General features: G+C 39.3%; 2 protein-coding genes across 3 annotated transcripts in view; one reads left to right on the forward strand and one right to left on the reverse strand.

Moving 5' to 3' along the window:
• AVEN (apoptosis and caspase activation inhibitor) overlaps positions 1-16,514 on the reverse strand; it is a 193,393-nt gene that overhangs the window by 167,312 nt on the left and 9,567 nt on the right. The window contains exon 1 of one of the 2 annotated variants that reach the window (XM_044925247.2): positions 633-747. The exons of the other annotated variant lie outside the window; for it this stretch is intronic. Coding sequence (XP_044781182.1) covers positions 633-665 — 33 coding nt within the window. The 5' untranslated portion in view covers positions 666-747. Of the gene's footprint in view, positions 1-632; positions 748-16,514 lie in introns of those variants that run through there. 2 annotated transcript variants of the gene reach the window in all.
• CHRM5 (cholinergic receptor muscarinic 5) overlaps positions 1-16,514 on the forward strand; it is an 86,317-nt gene that overhangs the window by 40,414 nt on the left and 29,389 nt on the right. The window lies entirely within an intron of this gene.

The following is a 16,514-nucleotide window of genomic DNA, read 5'->3' on the forward strand; positions in this document are numbered from 1 at the left end:
CCCAAAGGTCGGGTTTCTCTTAAGAGTTCTAGCTGCCCACACTGCCCCTCAAAGAGCAAAACAAAGAAGGATAAAAAAGAAAACGGACATTTTCTCATGCTCTGCAGGAACCCTGTTTCCTGGTTCCTCTGGCCAGAAAGACAGACTTATATTTCAGCTGCCAGCACCACCAGCCAGCCTGGCTCTCCAAAGGATCTGCTGCCCACTCACCCATGATTCAAAGGAAGGAGGGGACCTCCCCCCATCCTCTCCAGCTTGCATTTTCCTGGTCTTCTGGTTAAAAAGATGGAACTCCCCTTGGTTTTTAGCTACCAGGGACACAGCTCTCTTGACAGCCTGCCTTAGATTCAAGACTGGAGAGAAAGAAAACACTGAGAAACTCTCACCCCTGGTCCCGTATACAGGTTGCTTACCCAGGTTTTCACCCCCAGTACCACCTGTCAGCTCTTCTTTGCTTTTCCAAGTCTTCAAGTAACCTGTCCACAGTGTTGAGCTGCACACATCGTCACCAGCTCTCCCTTGGTGCGTCTTCCCGGTAGTTCTGCTGCCGCTTGCGGAGGCAGCAGCTCTCTCGACCTCTTCAACTATGAAATATGCCACACACCTGAGCTGAGGGCCGGCCTGTTTCTCACCTTCCACTTGATCCAGGGGAAAGAGAACCCCATCACTGAGTCTCATAAAGCCATGGCATCCATGCACATTTCTCACTCTCCTCTTGGGTGTCATAGTCTATCTTATACCCTCAAAAACACAGGGAATAAAACCAAAACTTCCTGACCTCTGGAACACTGTCCTATCCTACTCCTCACTCTGGAGGCCTTGCCTCTTACGCTCCCCGCCAATCACATGGGGTGTAAGAGGCCGGTGGGTGGGGAACTGTTCATTGTAAACAGCTGCTCGTCAGGTATGCTGCTAGAGACTAAGAAAGACTAATCCACACAAGTTCCAGCTGTTAAGGGCCCCAAAAGAAAGAAAGCCGATGTTGGAAATTCTGATAGATGCTTCTTTCTTGGGCGCAGGCATTTAAACTCCTTCTGGCTCTTTTCACCGATGGCAAAATAGAGGACTGTATGCAGAGAGGAGCCCAGAGAGCGGATGAGGTTTCAGCTACACTCAGCCTCCCTTTAGTGCTTTTAGTTTTAGCAGGAAAGCCAGAAAAATACTAAGAGAAAATAAACATGAATGTTTCCAGAATATTCTAATGCCATACTTAAATACAAACTCCATTATTCGGTCACATAAGTATCCACTGAGAGTCTACCTATGCCAGGTACCATTTGATGTGCATGAAACATTCCCTGCCCTCTTGAAGCTGACGTTCTTCTGTAGGAGTCAAACAACCAACACATAAACAGATATATAATGTTTGTATAACTACATGCATAAAACACAGTGCTTTCAAGTAGTGACAAATAAGACCCTACAAAGATAAAGCAGGGTAATGCTTTAGAGAATGATGAAAGCACTATTTTATATAGAATCATCAGTGAACCATCTTTAGCGACATTCAAGCAGAGAACCAGATAAGTGAGGGAGTAAGTCATGCAGGGACCTGGGGGTGAAGAGGCAGAACGGTCAGGCCCTCAGGAGAGAACAATCTTGCCACATTCGAAAACCAGAAGTGAAGCCAGTATCCTGGCTACAGAGTGAAGGAGCAAGCTCTGAGAGGTTCACAGGAGTCAGAGCATGAAGAGCCTTACAAAGCAGGGTGAGGAATCCAGATTTTATTCTAAATGTGATGGGAAGGGAGACCCAGAGACATGAAAAACGCAAGGTTTAATCTGATCATCTCTCATTCTCAGTCCTAACCAAAAAAATTACTTTCAAACTCAGAGCTAAACCTAATATTCAAATCCACTTTACAGTCAGCCTTCACAGATTAAGAAGCCAACACAAAGTCAAATCACAGAGTTTAAGAATAAAGCATAATTAATCAACCCCCCAAACACAAGTTATTTTTCATAAATAATGTTCTCAAATGTCAAATTATTCCTTTTCTACTAGAAAACAGAATTGACAGCATGATTTTTTGTTAATTATAATGAATCAATATTGGTTCATTAATTGTAACAAATGTTCCATACTAATGTGAGATGTTAATAATGGGAAAAAACAGCATGGGATATTTAGGGACTGTCTATACTAGTCTCTTAATTTCTCTAAATTTAAAACTGTTCTAAAAAGTCTATAAAGTCTATTTTGAGAAATATATTTATATAAAATCTCCCTGCAGGATACTTGCTCTGAGACCACATACCAACAAAAGCAATCACCTTATCCTACTGATATGAGTTATTCCGTTGGTACAACAATGAGACTGAAAATCAGCCTCTAATCAACTAGGTAATTCAAGTTGTAGATCTTCCACTTTTTCCTCAACAAGCACTATCCATACTCTACCTACCTCTTAAGTATATGAACATGTTTAGAAAAAGTTAGGCATGCTTACTTCTTTAAATAAGTTCACAATAACAACAGCAAATAATTACTATTATGGAGAAATGGAGCTGGTAATAAGAATAAAGCAAACTCAAGACATTTTTAAGTTGAGCAAAAGTGAGAACATTACATCCCAGAGCCTAAAATACTCCAGAAATCTGAAACAGTGGCCCAGTTGTAGGCTAAGTACAGGTGTGACAAACCTTATTTAGCTCAAACACTTGGGTGGGGGAGGGTACGTGAACATTTTAGAGGGAAAAAAGCTAACGTGTTTATTATTGACCATAGAATAGACAAGATTTTTGTTTTTCAAAAGAGGACACAGGTTTAGGCAATTGAGAAATACATACCACGATCCTTCCAAGAAAACACAGGCTGAAAGGTAAGAACTAACAATTTTCCAAGCAAAATTTTCTTATGCTTTATTAAATACATCACTTTCTGCCTGTGATAGGCAGAATAATGGCTCCCCAAAGATGTTCAAGCCCTAAGCCCCTGAATCTAGGCATATGTTTGGGTACACTGCAAAAGGGCCATAGGATTGCAGATAGGAATTAAGGTTGCTAATTAGCTGACCCTGAAATAGAGAGATTGCTCTGGAATATACAGATGGGCCCAATGTAATCACAAGAATTCATTAAGAGTAAAAGAGGGAGGCAGAAAAGAAAGGGAAAGAGATGTGACCACAGAAGTTAGAAAGATGCTATGTTGCTGACTTCGAAGACAGAGGAAGAAGCCAAGAGCCAAGGAACGTAAGCAGCTTCTAGAAGCAGGAAACATTCTCCCTGGAGCCTCCAAAAAGGAACACAGCCCTGTAGACACCTGATTTTAGCTCAGTGAAACCCATAGTGGGACTCCAGAGCCACAAGATAGTCATCTATATTGTCTTAGACCAAGTTTTTGGTAATTTGTTACAGCAACAATGAAAACGAATATGCTACCTCTAAAAAGAACTCTCCTGAGTTAAATAGTAAAGACTTTTTTAACCCAGTATCAGATGGCATCTTTACCATAGGCCAATTAAAGGGGGGGAAAGGTGTCATTTGCATATGAAGTAAACAATCACAAATAAGAGAATCTAAAGATCAGTAACTAAAAGAACTGATATATGTAAGCTACAACAAAAACTAGACTGGACTATTCATTTCAGAAACAGTCAAGTGGTCTTAGTTTGCATTAAAATTCCCATCCGTTTCTTAATGTTTCATCTGAAGTCTTCACACTAACCAATATAAAACTATTTATGGTTAGAAAACCATCTGTATTAGTCATACAGACTGCCAAAACAAAATACCACAGACTGTGTGGCTTAAACAACAGAAAATTATTTCTCATGGTTCTGGAGGCTGGGAACTGCAAGATCAAGGCGGCAGCAGACCTTGTGAGGTCCTCAGGTCGGTGAGGACCTACCTGGCTGGTTAGATGCCTGCCTTCTCGCTATATCCTCACAAGTCAAGGAGAAAGGGCTCTGGTCTCTCTTCCTTTCCTGACAAGAGCACCAGCTCAATCAGATTAGGGCCTTGCCCTTACAACTTATCACCTCCTCGTAAGCCCTGTCTCCAAATGCCATCACCTGGGGGTTAAGGCCTCAAAGTGTCAGTTTTGGGGGAACAGAAACATTCAATTCATAACATCATCAGTAATCATTATTTAAGTCAAGAAGCAAAAAAGGAACATATTTTGCCCAAAAAATATTCATTAGGGAAAACTATTAAGTCACGTAAATTAAGAAACTAAAAACTGGGAATATAAAGAGCTTCCAAATAGTATATTAATAATCAACTTATATATTTATTAACATACTTATATATGTGTAGATATAGAGAGGGGCACAGGCCAACTGTATGTGTTTATACAATATATACAGTCAGTTCCTACACTAAAAAAAGAAAGATGCCTCTTTAATTTGTTCTTTTAAAATAAATCTGTTTTTAAGGATATACCAGCTTTGGAAGTGGGAAATACAGATGGCTAAGGCACCAAAAGCCACTGTATACATAAACTGCAAATATAAACTCAATTTCTACAATCCAGAAAATGAAGGAAGTAAACACAAGTGTATCAGAAGAGGCACATAACTCAAAAGAAACGTACTTCCAAAGTTTGCTGTTTATTCTAAAAAATTTATTCTGTAAGCTCTACCTTGACTCTAAGCCACTAATGCCAACAATCAATGAAACTATACTGAAATTTCACAAATATGATAATACATACCAGATCTGGAGTTCATACTGCAAGTCAGTTTCAGTCAAATTTTTCATCTAGAAAACCTACATTAAGGATAAATAAAGCACCATACTAAACTCACACATTTGCTCACCATCCTTGCCTTCTGAATTACCCTTAGCCATGAGATATGCACCAAAGCTCACACATACAAGAGATAAGAAACTCCAACATCAAAAGATTTTCTCCTACAACTTGTTTCTCTGATTCTCACTCTTTTTTCCTCTATGGTTACGACTGTACTAGTCTAACAAAACACGGGGAGAAGAAACACGAAATGATGAGTGTGTATCATTTCTCAGATTCTCAATCTGGTTTGAAATAATATCAACAATCTAAGAAACAGTCAAAACCGAGGAGTGAAGAATTATAATTACAATCAAGATTTTGTTGCTGCTGTTCTGATCCACTCAGGTAAGGTTTGAACACACTCAGGCTTGCATGCATTCCGAGGTTGTTCAATCCATCACTAAACTATGAAAATGAATGTTACTCCCATTTGGAAAAAAGTTGGACTGCCTACCCCACCTGCTGTTCAAGGCTAAAATTGCTTTGGCTTCTGGTTTCATGTCAGCTTTGAGCAGACACACATTCAGTGCAGCAGATGATGCCTGGGGGTGGCCTGAAACTTTATTTTCATTGCTGTTTTGGAGCCGGACAAGGGCCTTGGAGTTCATACATCTAGTTCAACCTGCATTTGACAGACGGCTCAACTGTACTTTATTTGATTAGGCCAAAAAGCACTTTCACATTCCCTTTTATCTCTATTATTCACTTCTTATTTGAAAAAAAAAAAAAATCCTTTAACTTTTGTAATGAGAAATGAAGCATCACCATTTCAGTCATTTTTAAGCAGTCTGCTCTACAGAGCACATCTCAATCTAACATGATTTTTAAGCTACAGGATGATTTCATTGATTATAAACTATACTGATGATATTCTAAAATTGAGTGGTCTCATATAATTTTCACACCTAAATGTTTTATAAGTGAGAGAGAATGAGAATAGGTTAATATTCGTTTGCTATCAGATCAGATTAGATCAGTCGCTCAGTCGTGTCTGACTCTTTGCGACCCCATGAATCACAGCACGCCAGGCCTCCCTGTCCACCACCAACTCCCGGAGTTCAGTGAGACTCATGTCCATCGAGTCAGTGATGCCATCCAGCCATCTCATCCTCTGTCGTCCCCTTCTCCTCTTGCCCCCAATCCCTCCCAGCATCAAAGTCTTTTCCAATGAGTCAACTCTTCGCATCAGGTGGCCAAAGTACTGGAGTTTCAGCTTTAGCATCACTCCTTCCAAAGAAATCCCAGGGCTGATCTCCTTAAGAATGGTCTGGCTGGATCTCCTTGCAGTCCAAGGGACTCTCAAGAGTCTTCTCCAACACCACAGTTCAAAAGCAGCAATTCTTCGGCACTCAGCCTTCTTCACAGTCCAACTCTCACATCCATACATGACCACTGGAAAAACCATAGCCTTGACTAGATGGACCTTTGTTGGCAAAGTAATGTCTCTGCTTTTGAATATGCTATCTAGGTTGGTCATAACTTTCCTTCTAAGGAGTAAGTGTCTTTTAATTTCATGGCTGCAGTCACCATCTGCAGTGATTTTGGAGCCCAGAAAAATAAAGTCTGACACTGTTTCCACTGTTTCCCCATCTATTTCCCATGAAGTGATGGGACCGGATGCCATGATCTTCGTTTTCTGAATGTTGAGCTTTAAGCCAACTTTTTCACTCTCCTCTTTTACTTTCATCAAGAGGCTTTTTAGTTCCTCTATAGACATCCCAATTTTAGAAAGAAAAGAAATTGAGAAGGGAAGGGAAGTGGGATGTAAAAGTTTCCCAGTTTTTTTAATATCTTTTGATATCTTTTTAATATCACATAGCACAGGAGGCCACTAAAGGAACTGGAATCTGGGGGATGGAAGCAAGGCTTTTATCAGTCTGGGAAGTACAATGTGGTAAAACCGCACCCCAAGACCAAGGATACTGGGCAGAAACCTCCATTTCTGTTTCATCTGGTGAAAATCTTAAATTCCCAACCTCATAGTTTACTACCCTCTCTTCTGCTATCTCTAAGAGCAATAAGATACATACAGAATAAACTACAAAAGCTTAAGTTAATAAAGTTCTAAGGGATACACTAAAATTCAATGTAGCCTATTTGCTATAATAGAAAAGTAAGATATATATGCTTGATAGGAAAGCATGAAAAATACATAACTCTTCTAAGAGGGAAAAACAATTCACTATTCATTATTTTAACCATTCATAAGCAACAGCAAAAAAAAAATTCTTATCCTAGAAGTTACAAACCTCAAGTTCAAGTATTCATCCCACCACCAATTACGTGGCTGTATTACTTAAATGGCCTGAAGTATACCCAACTACTAATTTCTTCATCTATAAAATCACATTTAATACTGCCTGCCTCCAAAATATGGAGGTTCTGATCATCATTTAAATTTAAGAATGCCTTTGAGAACCTACTTTGAAAAAGCAGTTCTAGTTAACTTGATGTTTGATTTGTTTCTTTACTCATATGAGTGATGTCTGTTCGTGGCAACAAAATAAAAATTCAAATACTACAGAAAGATATGCCTCTTGAGAAACTGTATGCAGGTCAGGAAGCAACAGTTAAAACCAGACATGGAACAACAGACTGGTTCCAAATAGGAAAAGGAGTACATCAAGGCTGTATATTGTCACCCTGCTTACTTACATGCAGAGTACATCATGAGAAACGCTGGACTGGAAGAAGCACAAGCTGGAATCAAGATTGCCGGGAGAAATATCAATAACCTCAGATATGCAGATGACACCACCCTTACGGCAGAAAGTGAAGAAGAACTAAAGAGGCTCTTCATGAAAGTGAAAGAGGAGAGTGAAAAAGTTGGCTTAAAGCTCAATATACAGAAAACTAAGATCATGGCATCTGGTCCCATCACTTCATGGCAAATAGATGGGGAAACAGTGGCTGACTTGATTTTGGGGGGCTCCCAAATCACTACAGATGGTAATTGCAGCCATGAAATTAAAAGACACTTACTCCTTGGAAGGAAAGTTATGACCAACCTAGATAGTATATTAAAAAGCAGAGAGATTACTTTGTCAACAAAGGTCCGTCTAGTCAAGGCTATGGTTTTTCCAGTAGTCATGTATGGATGTGAGAGTTTGATGGTGAAGAAAGCTGAGCACCAAAGAATTGCTGCTTTTGAACTGTGGTGTTGGAGAAGACTCTTGAGAGTCCCTTGGACTGCAAGGAGATCCAACCAGTCTATCCTAAAAGACATCAGTCCTGCGTGTTCATTGAAAGGACTGATGTTGAAGCTGAAACTCCAATACTTTGGCCCCCTGATGTCAAGATTTGACTCATTGGAAAAGACCCTGATGCTGGGAAAGATTGAGGGCAGAAGGAGAAGGGGACGACAGAGGATGAGATGGTTGGATGGCATCACTGACTCAATGGACATGGATTTGGGTAGACTCCTGCAGTTGGTGATGGACAGGGAGGCCTGGCATGCTGTGGTTCATGGGGTTGCAAAGAGTTAGACACGACTGAGCCACTGAACTGAACAGAAAAATATAAAGGAAAATCCTCCTTTTCTACTAGTCCTATTCCCAAAAGGTAACCACTACATGTTTCCTGTATAGCCTCCCATTCTATGCCTATGTATGAATATCCTCTTTTTACACAAATGTAGTAATACTATACTTACTTTTCTGAAGTAACCTTTTCTCTTAATATTAGACATTTCCTGTATCTATCCTATTATTTAACAGCTGCAAATAATCTCTGCATGGACATAACATAACCAGTCCTTCTGCACAGAGATTTAGGAACTTGTTTCTAGATTGTCCTTATTTTAAACCATGTTGCAAACAACAGTCATCTATTTACATAAGCTAACTATTCAGATATATACGTAAGAGAAATTGCTAAATATGGAATTGCTGAACCAAGGCTATATAATCAGGTAGCTTTAAAAAATAACTTCTCTAATATTTAATAACTGACCAAAAAAAATGGCAAAGGTAAAAGTGACAGGACTTCAAAGTGTAAACAAAATTAAGATCCAAGTTTAAATAATGCATGCAACAAATGAGTTTAAAACATAAATTAATTTAAAAAAAATTTTTTTAAACATGAATAGAGAACAAAATAGTGAAAACAGGTGCTATATAAGACTCCTGGATACTATAATTCCTATTTTATTCTCATAGTGTAAAAACTCTGTTGTTTGCTCAAACTGGAAAGTTTAAATATTTAGAACAAAGAAAATATAAAATCCAATGCGATTTAAAGCTGTTGTATAGATCTGGCCCTTGGGAGAGCAGTAATTTTTTAGTTACTAAGCTTTCAACTATCAAAAGAAGGGTACTTCAAATAGAGTAACAAAGGCAAATGAAACATAATTCTGCTGATCTCAACTCCCCAAATGGCACTGTCTAAAAACACAGTACCTCTCTCAGTTCAGTCGCTCAGTCATGTCCAACTCTTTGCGACCCCATGGACTGCAGCACATCAGGCCTCCCTGTCCATCACCAACTCCTGGAGTTTACTGAAAGTCATGTCCATTGAGTCGGTGATGCCATCCAACCACCTCATCCTCTGTGATCCCCTTCTCGTCCCACTTTCAACCTTTCCCAGCATCAGGGTCTTTTCCAATGAGTCAAATCTTGACATCAGGGGGCCAAAGTATTGGAGTTTCAGCTTCAGCATCAGTCCTTCCAATGACTATTCAGGACTGATCTCCTTTAGGACAGACTGGTTGGATCTCCTTGCAGTCCAATCTCAAGAGTCTTCTCCAACACCACAGTTCTAAAGTATCAATTCTTTGGTGCTCAACTTTCTTTATAATCCAAGTCTCACATCCATACCTAACTACTGGAAAAACCATAGCTTTAACTAGATGGACTTTGTTGGCAAAGTAATGTCTGTTTTTTAATATGCTGTCTAGGCAGGTCATAACTTTTCTTCCAAGAAGCAAGCATCATTTAATTTCATGGCTACAGTCACCATCTGCAGTGATTTGGGAGCTCAAAAAAATAAAATAAAATAAAATAAAGTCTGTTACTGTTTCCACTGTTTCCCCATCTATCTGTTAAGGAAGTGATGGGACCAGAGGCCATAATCTTAGTTTTCTGAATGTTGAGCTTTAAGCCAACTTTTCACTATCCTCTTTCACTTTCATCAAGAGGCTCTTTAGTTCTTCTTCACTTTCTGCCATAAGGGTGGTGTCATCTGCGTATCTGAGGTTATTGATATTTCTCCTGGCAATCTTGATTCCAGCTTGTGCTTCATCCAGCCCAGCATTTCTCATGATGTACTCTGCATATAACTTAAACATGCAAGGTGACAATATACAGCATTGACGTACTCCTTCCCTAATTTGGAACCAGTCTGTTATTCCATGTCCAGTTCTAACTGTTTTTGCCTAATCTGCATACAGATTTCTCAGGAGGCAGGTCAGGTGGCCTGGCATTCCCATCTCTTGAAGAATTTTCCACAGTTTGTTGTGATCCACACAGTCAAAGGCTTTGGTGTAGTCAATAAAGCAGAAGTAGATGTTTTTATGGAACTCTCTTGCTTTTTTGATGATCCTTTGATCTTTGGTTCCTCTGCATTTTTTACATCCAGCATGAAAATCTGGAAGTTCATAGTTCACGTACTGTTGAAGCCTGGATTGGAGAATTTTGAGCATTACTTTACTAGCGTGTGAGATGAGTACAATTGTGCAGTAGTTTGAGAATTCTTTGCATTGCCTTTCTTTGGGATTGGAATGAAAACCTTTTCCAGTCCTGTGGCCACTGCTGAGTTTTCCACATTTGCTGGCATACTGAGTGCAGCACTTTTATGGCATCATATTTTAGGATTTGAAATAGCTCAACTGGAATTCCATCACCTCCACTAGCTTTGCTCATAGTGATGCTTCCTTAGGACTTGACTTCACATTCCAGAATGTCTGGCTCTAGGTGAGTGATAACACCATCATGATTATCTGGGTCATGAAGATCTTTTTTATATAGTTCTTCTGTGTATTCTTGCCACCTCTCCTTAATATGTTCTGCTTCTGTTAGGTCCATACAATTTCTGTCCTTTATTGTGCCCATCTTTGGATGAAATGTTCCCTAGGTATCTCTCATTTTCTTGAAGAGATCTCTAGTCTTTCCCATTCTATAGTTTTCCTCTCTTTCTTTGCACTGATCACTGAGGAAGGCTTTCTTATCTCTCCTTGCTATTCTTTAAAACTCTGCATTCAAATGGGTGTATCTCTCCTTTTCATCTTTGCCTTTCACTTCTCTTCTTTTCTCAGCTATTTGTAAGGCCTCCTCAGACAACCATTTTGGCTTTTTGCATTTCTTTTTCTTGGGGATGGTCTTGATCCCTGCCTCCTGCACAATGTCACGAACCTCCATCCATAGTTCTTCAGGCACTCTATCTATCAGATCTAGTCCCTTGAAACTATTTGTCACTTCCACTGTATAATTGTACGGAATTTTATTTAGGTCATACCTGAATTGTCTAGTGGCTTTCCCTACTTTCTTCAATTTAAGTCTGAATTTGGCAATAAGGAGCTCATGATCTGAGCCACAGTCAGCTCCCGGTCTTGTTTTTGCTGACTGTATAGAGCTTCTCCATCTTTGGCTGCACAGAATGTAGTCAGTCCGACTTCAGTATTGACCATCTGGTGATGTCCATGTATAGAGTATTCTCTTGTGTTGTTGGAAAGGGTGTTTGCTATGACCAGTGTGTTCTCTTTGCAAAACTGTTATCCTTTGACCTGCTTTGTTTTGTACTCCAAGACCAAATTTGCCTGTTACTCCAGGTATCTCTTGACTTCCTACTTTTGCATTCCAGTCCCCTATAATGAAAAGGACATCTTTTTGGGTGTTAGTTCTAGATCTTGTAAGTCTTCATAGACCGCTCATCTTCAGCTTCTTCAGCATTACTGGTGGGGTATAGACTTGGGTTACTGTGATATTGAATGGTTTGCCTTGGAAATGAACATAGATCATTCTGTCATTTTTGAGATTGCATCCAAATACTGCATTTCGGACTCTCTTGTTGACTATGATGGCTACTCCATTTCTTCTAAGGGATTCCTGCCTGCAGTAGTAGATATAACAGTCATCTGAGTTAAATTCACCCATTCCCGTCCATTTTAGTTCGCTGATTCCTAAAATGTCTACGTTCACTCTTGCCATCTCCTGTTTGACTACTTCCAATTTGCCTTGATTCATGGACCTAACATTCCACGTTCCTATGCAATATTGCTCTTCACAGCATCAGACTTTACTTCCATCACCAGTCACACCCACAACTGGGTGTTGTTTTTACTACCTCTCTGGCTTGCCCCTTTTACCTTATAAATCCTCTACTTGCCCAAACATCACAATGCCATATCATGTACCAGCCTTCAAGTAGCTTACAATTAATGACAGTAATACGCAATAACTGACTATAATAAAATGAAGATGAACACTAAGTGCTCTATTTACAAAGTAAAACTGCTGATGAAAACGAGAAGCTTCGTGAAAAAAAAAAAAGGTGACTTTCAATGAACTGAGTGTGTGAAGATGAATAAGATTTTGAAAAAGTGTGAAAAAGATAATCTATTAGTCAAAGTTTGGGTTGCAAACTGTAGAAATCAATTATGGCTAACTCAGGCAGAAAAGAGGAGAAGGCAATGGCACCCCACTGCAGTACTCTTGCCTGGAAAATCCCATGGATGGAGGAGCCTGGTGGGCTGCAGTCCATGGGGTTGCTAAGAGTCGGACACGACTGAGCGACTTCACTTTCACTTTTCACTTTCATGCATTGGAGAAGGAAATGGCAACCGGCTCCAGTGTTCTTGCCTGGAGAATCCCAGGGACGGGGGAGCCTGGTGGGCTGCAGTCCATGGGTTCGCACAGAGTTGGACATGACTGAAGCGACTTAGCAGTAGCAGCAGGCAGAAAAGAAGTTTACTAAAAGAATTTCAAGTAACTTGTAAAATGAGAAGTGTAGAGGTTGAAAAAAAAATAAAAAATAAAAAACAGCAGGAAACAGGCAACTGAGAACCCAGCCACTTAACAGAAATCGACTAGTGAGGACGCCACAGGAAATGCCACAGTGAACTGTCCTACATCCGTATGTCATTCCTTTGAGATTCAAAGCCTAATGAAGTACATTATTAGGTCGGCTGGAAAAATCTCAATAAGATTAGATTACATCCTTGTACAATACTGTTTAATTCTTGATTTTGATGATTGTGCTAATGTTATATATGGGATTGCCTTGCTTTTAGAAAATACAGCTGCAGTGTTTAGGGGTAAAGGGACATCATGTCTACCATTTACTCTTAAAGATCCAAGAAATCTTTGAGAAAAAAACAAAACAGTGTGTGTATATGTAGAAAGAGAGAAATAAGAAAAAAGACAGGAACATAATCTGTTCAAGCTAAAGTGATCCTCTTTCCACAGGAAGCCCTCTGTATGATGCATGACACTATTCAGTCCTTCCGCCCAAAGACAATCCCTATGATTTGTAAATGCATATCCTCTTGCCCACCTGATTCATCTTATTTTCTAATCAAAGTTCATTTGTAGAATCCTCTTTCCAAAATGGCATGTATTTATACTTCTAATAACACACAACTATAAAAAAAAACTGAATGAAGGGAACGATAAAGTTCCACAAACTCTATTTTCCCCACTCCACATAGATTAACAGCTTGATATGCATTCATACTCTTTTAGGATACTTTAAATGCATGTCTATATCTTACAATTGTCCAGTAAATACCTATTATCTTTTTTTCCTTAAAAGTCTTATCATGACATCTTTCCAGTTTCATTTAACATCAAAATGTTAAACAGTGGTTATATCTGGGTGGTGATATTATCGTGCTTTGTCCTGTCCTACTCTTTGCAACCCCATGGACTATAGCCTGCCAGGCTCCTCTGTCAAACGGGATTTTCCAGGCGAGAATACTGGAGTGGGTTGCCATTTCCTTCTCCAGGGGATCTTACCTAACCAGAAATTGAACCAGGGTCTCCTGCATTGCAGGAGGATTCTTTACCAGTTGAGCTACCAGGGAAGCCCCATGGTAGTTTTTTTGTTTTTTTTTTTTTCTTGGTATTTTTCTGTTATTTAAAAGAATAGGTAGAACTTTTGGTCTTAGGAGATACATTTTTCTCTGATACGAAAGAGAAGGAAAGGTAACAGATTGATTTTGATAACATGGGGAGGCATGTTGAAAGAGGTCAAATCTGAGATGAGTTTAGAATTGAAAAAATCACATAATGGAAACCATGATGTAGTGTGCATCAGTCACACATAAGTGAGTGTCATCCAGGATGTACTAAAAAATACAAACTAAATTAGGAGCCAAAATCTTCAGAAGAATCATGAAAATAGCATCATAAAATGATAAAATATATTTGACTAAATAATTAAAAATCATTAGCTTTTGCCTACTTAACATATTCTAACATATGTGATCAATCCCAAGTTGACAGCTTCAAAAAAAAAAAAGTCTCTCATATTAAACACTAAAAAGTCTCCCAGGACATTTTTAGTCTTAAAAAGATCATGGCATCTGGTCTCAATACTTCATGGCAAATAGATGGGGGAAAAGTGGATGCAGGGGCAGATTTTATTTTCTTGGGCTCCAAAATCACTGCAGATAGTGACTGCAGCCATGAAATTAAAAGATGCTTGCTCTCTGGGAGAAAAGCTATGACAAACCTAGACAATGTATTAAAAAGCAGTAACATCACTTTGCTGACAAAAGGTCTGTATAGTCAAAGCTATGGTTTTTCCAGTAGTCACATACGGATGTGAGAGTTGGACCATAAGGAAGGCTGAGCGCCGATGAATTGATGCTTTTGAACTGTGATGTTGGAGAAGACTCTTCAGAGTCTTGGACAGCAAGGAGATCCAACCAGTCAATCCTAAAGGAAATCAATCCTGAATATTCACTGGAAGGTCTGATGCTGAAGCTGAAGCTCCAGTACCCCTGGCCACCTGATGTGAAGAGCCGACTCACTGGAAAAGACCCTGATGCTGGGAAAGATTGAGGGCAGGAAGAGAAGGGAGTGACAGAGGATGAGATGGTGGGATGGCATCACCGACTCAATGGACGTGAGTTTGAGCAAGCTTCAGGAGATGGTGAAGGACAGGGAAGCCTGGCATGCTGCAGTTCATGGAGTTGCAAAGAGTCAGACACAACTGAGGGACTGAACAACAACATTGTAAGTTCATGTATATGACTGAGTGTGTAGCTTTGCATTTGACCTGCATACTCTGAGAAGACTGCACGGGTGAGGACAGCAGAATGAATGTAGATAAAAGAACCACCTTTGATTGTGCTAATCTAATTTCAGTCTTGACAATTTTGCAAGGTAGACACTCTTACTCACTCTATATAGTAAGGGGACTGAGCTTTAGAAAGTTTATGCAACTTTCCTGAGGTTTTACAACTAATAAGTGGGGGTTGGAAGGTAGGATTCTAAGCATCTGCTAAACTGCAAAACACATTGATCACCATGAGACATAACCCCTGAAAGAAAAATGAAAAAACAAAAACACAGGTGGGAGAAAAAGGAAAGAAAGGAAGAGAGACAGGGAAAAACAAGATACTTAGGTTTTGAGAAGTTATACCTTAGCTATTCATTTGTCTATAAAGTCCTGCTATCTACCACCTAAAAACAGTAATTCCTATTTGTCCATAATTCAACTCTAATACTTAAGCTTTCAGGGACTCCATCCTACATGGGATCACCGTGGTGCCCCTGCCAGCATGGACAGCCTGACATCAACAGACATTTCCCATCTCCTCCCTGACCCCTAGGAAGCCACTCCAAAAACAGATGAGATAACAAACCTGAAGCCCCCCATCTGCCAACGCCATCTAGAAACCCTCCATTTTAAGTCTACTTCCAAATTGTAAAAATGAAAAACCGCCTTATCTCCTTAATTTCCCCCTCCAATGTACATAAAATAACCTCTCTTAAAATAACATTTTCTAGTCATGTCTTAATTCAATGATTCTCTTGGCTGTGAAGAAAAGAAAAATACCTTTTAAAACTTATCAGGGAAACAGCAAGGACTTATTGTACAGCACTGGAATTCTACTCAATATTCTGTAACAATCTATATGGGAAAAGAATCTGGAAAAGAGTAGATTTATGTGTATGTATAACTGATTCACTTTGCTGTACACCCGAAACTAACACAACATTGTAAATCAAATATACTCCAATAAAAATTAAAAATAAACTTAATAAAAACCAGTCCATAAAATCATAGACTGCCAACATAAAAAAGCAGCAGGAAACCAAAACACAGCCTGGGAGTGGGGTGAAGGGCAGTAAGGAAAAAAAGGAAGCCAAGCTTTGTCTCTCTAAAAACACGCATTTTTTAATCAAGCTTTGCTCCCAGAGAACTCATAAGTTTTTCAGAAGGACTTGAAGTTTGTGTATCTATAACAAGAATTAAACCTTTTTCAGTAGCATAAAATAAGATTAGGCTTTTATTAGCCCAAAAATTAAACAAAGACATGTTTTATAAACCTTGTAGTAAAAAAAAAAAGAGAGAGAGAGAGACTGAAATATTCTAGTCCTCAACATCGCAAATCCAGCTACTGGGATGTGAACTTTAGATTCACTAAATCCACGTTTTAAATGAAATTCACAGTTTCTTAGACTTTGAGAGTGAAGGCTAGTTAAGTATTTTAGATTTTTCCAAATTGCTGATGTTAATGGTCCTTTCAAGCCAGAGACTATAGACAGCTAGATTTGGTGACTATCTCAGAATATACATCCACTGACAATCTCCCAGTGTAACTTTCCACAGCTAAA

Source organism: Bubalus bubalis, chromosome 11 (assembly GCF_019923935.1).
Source record: "Bubalus bubalis isolate 160015118507 breed Murrah chromosome 11, NDDB_SH_1, whole genome shotgun sequence".
Classification (NCBI taxonomy): Eukaryota; Metazoa; Chordata; class Mammalia; order Artiodactyla; family Bovidae; genus Bubalus; species Bubalus bubalis.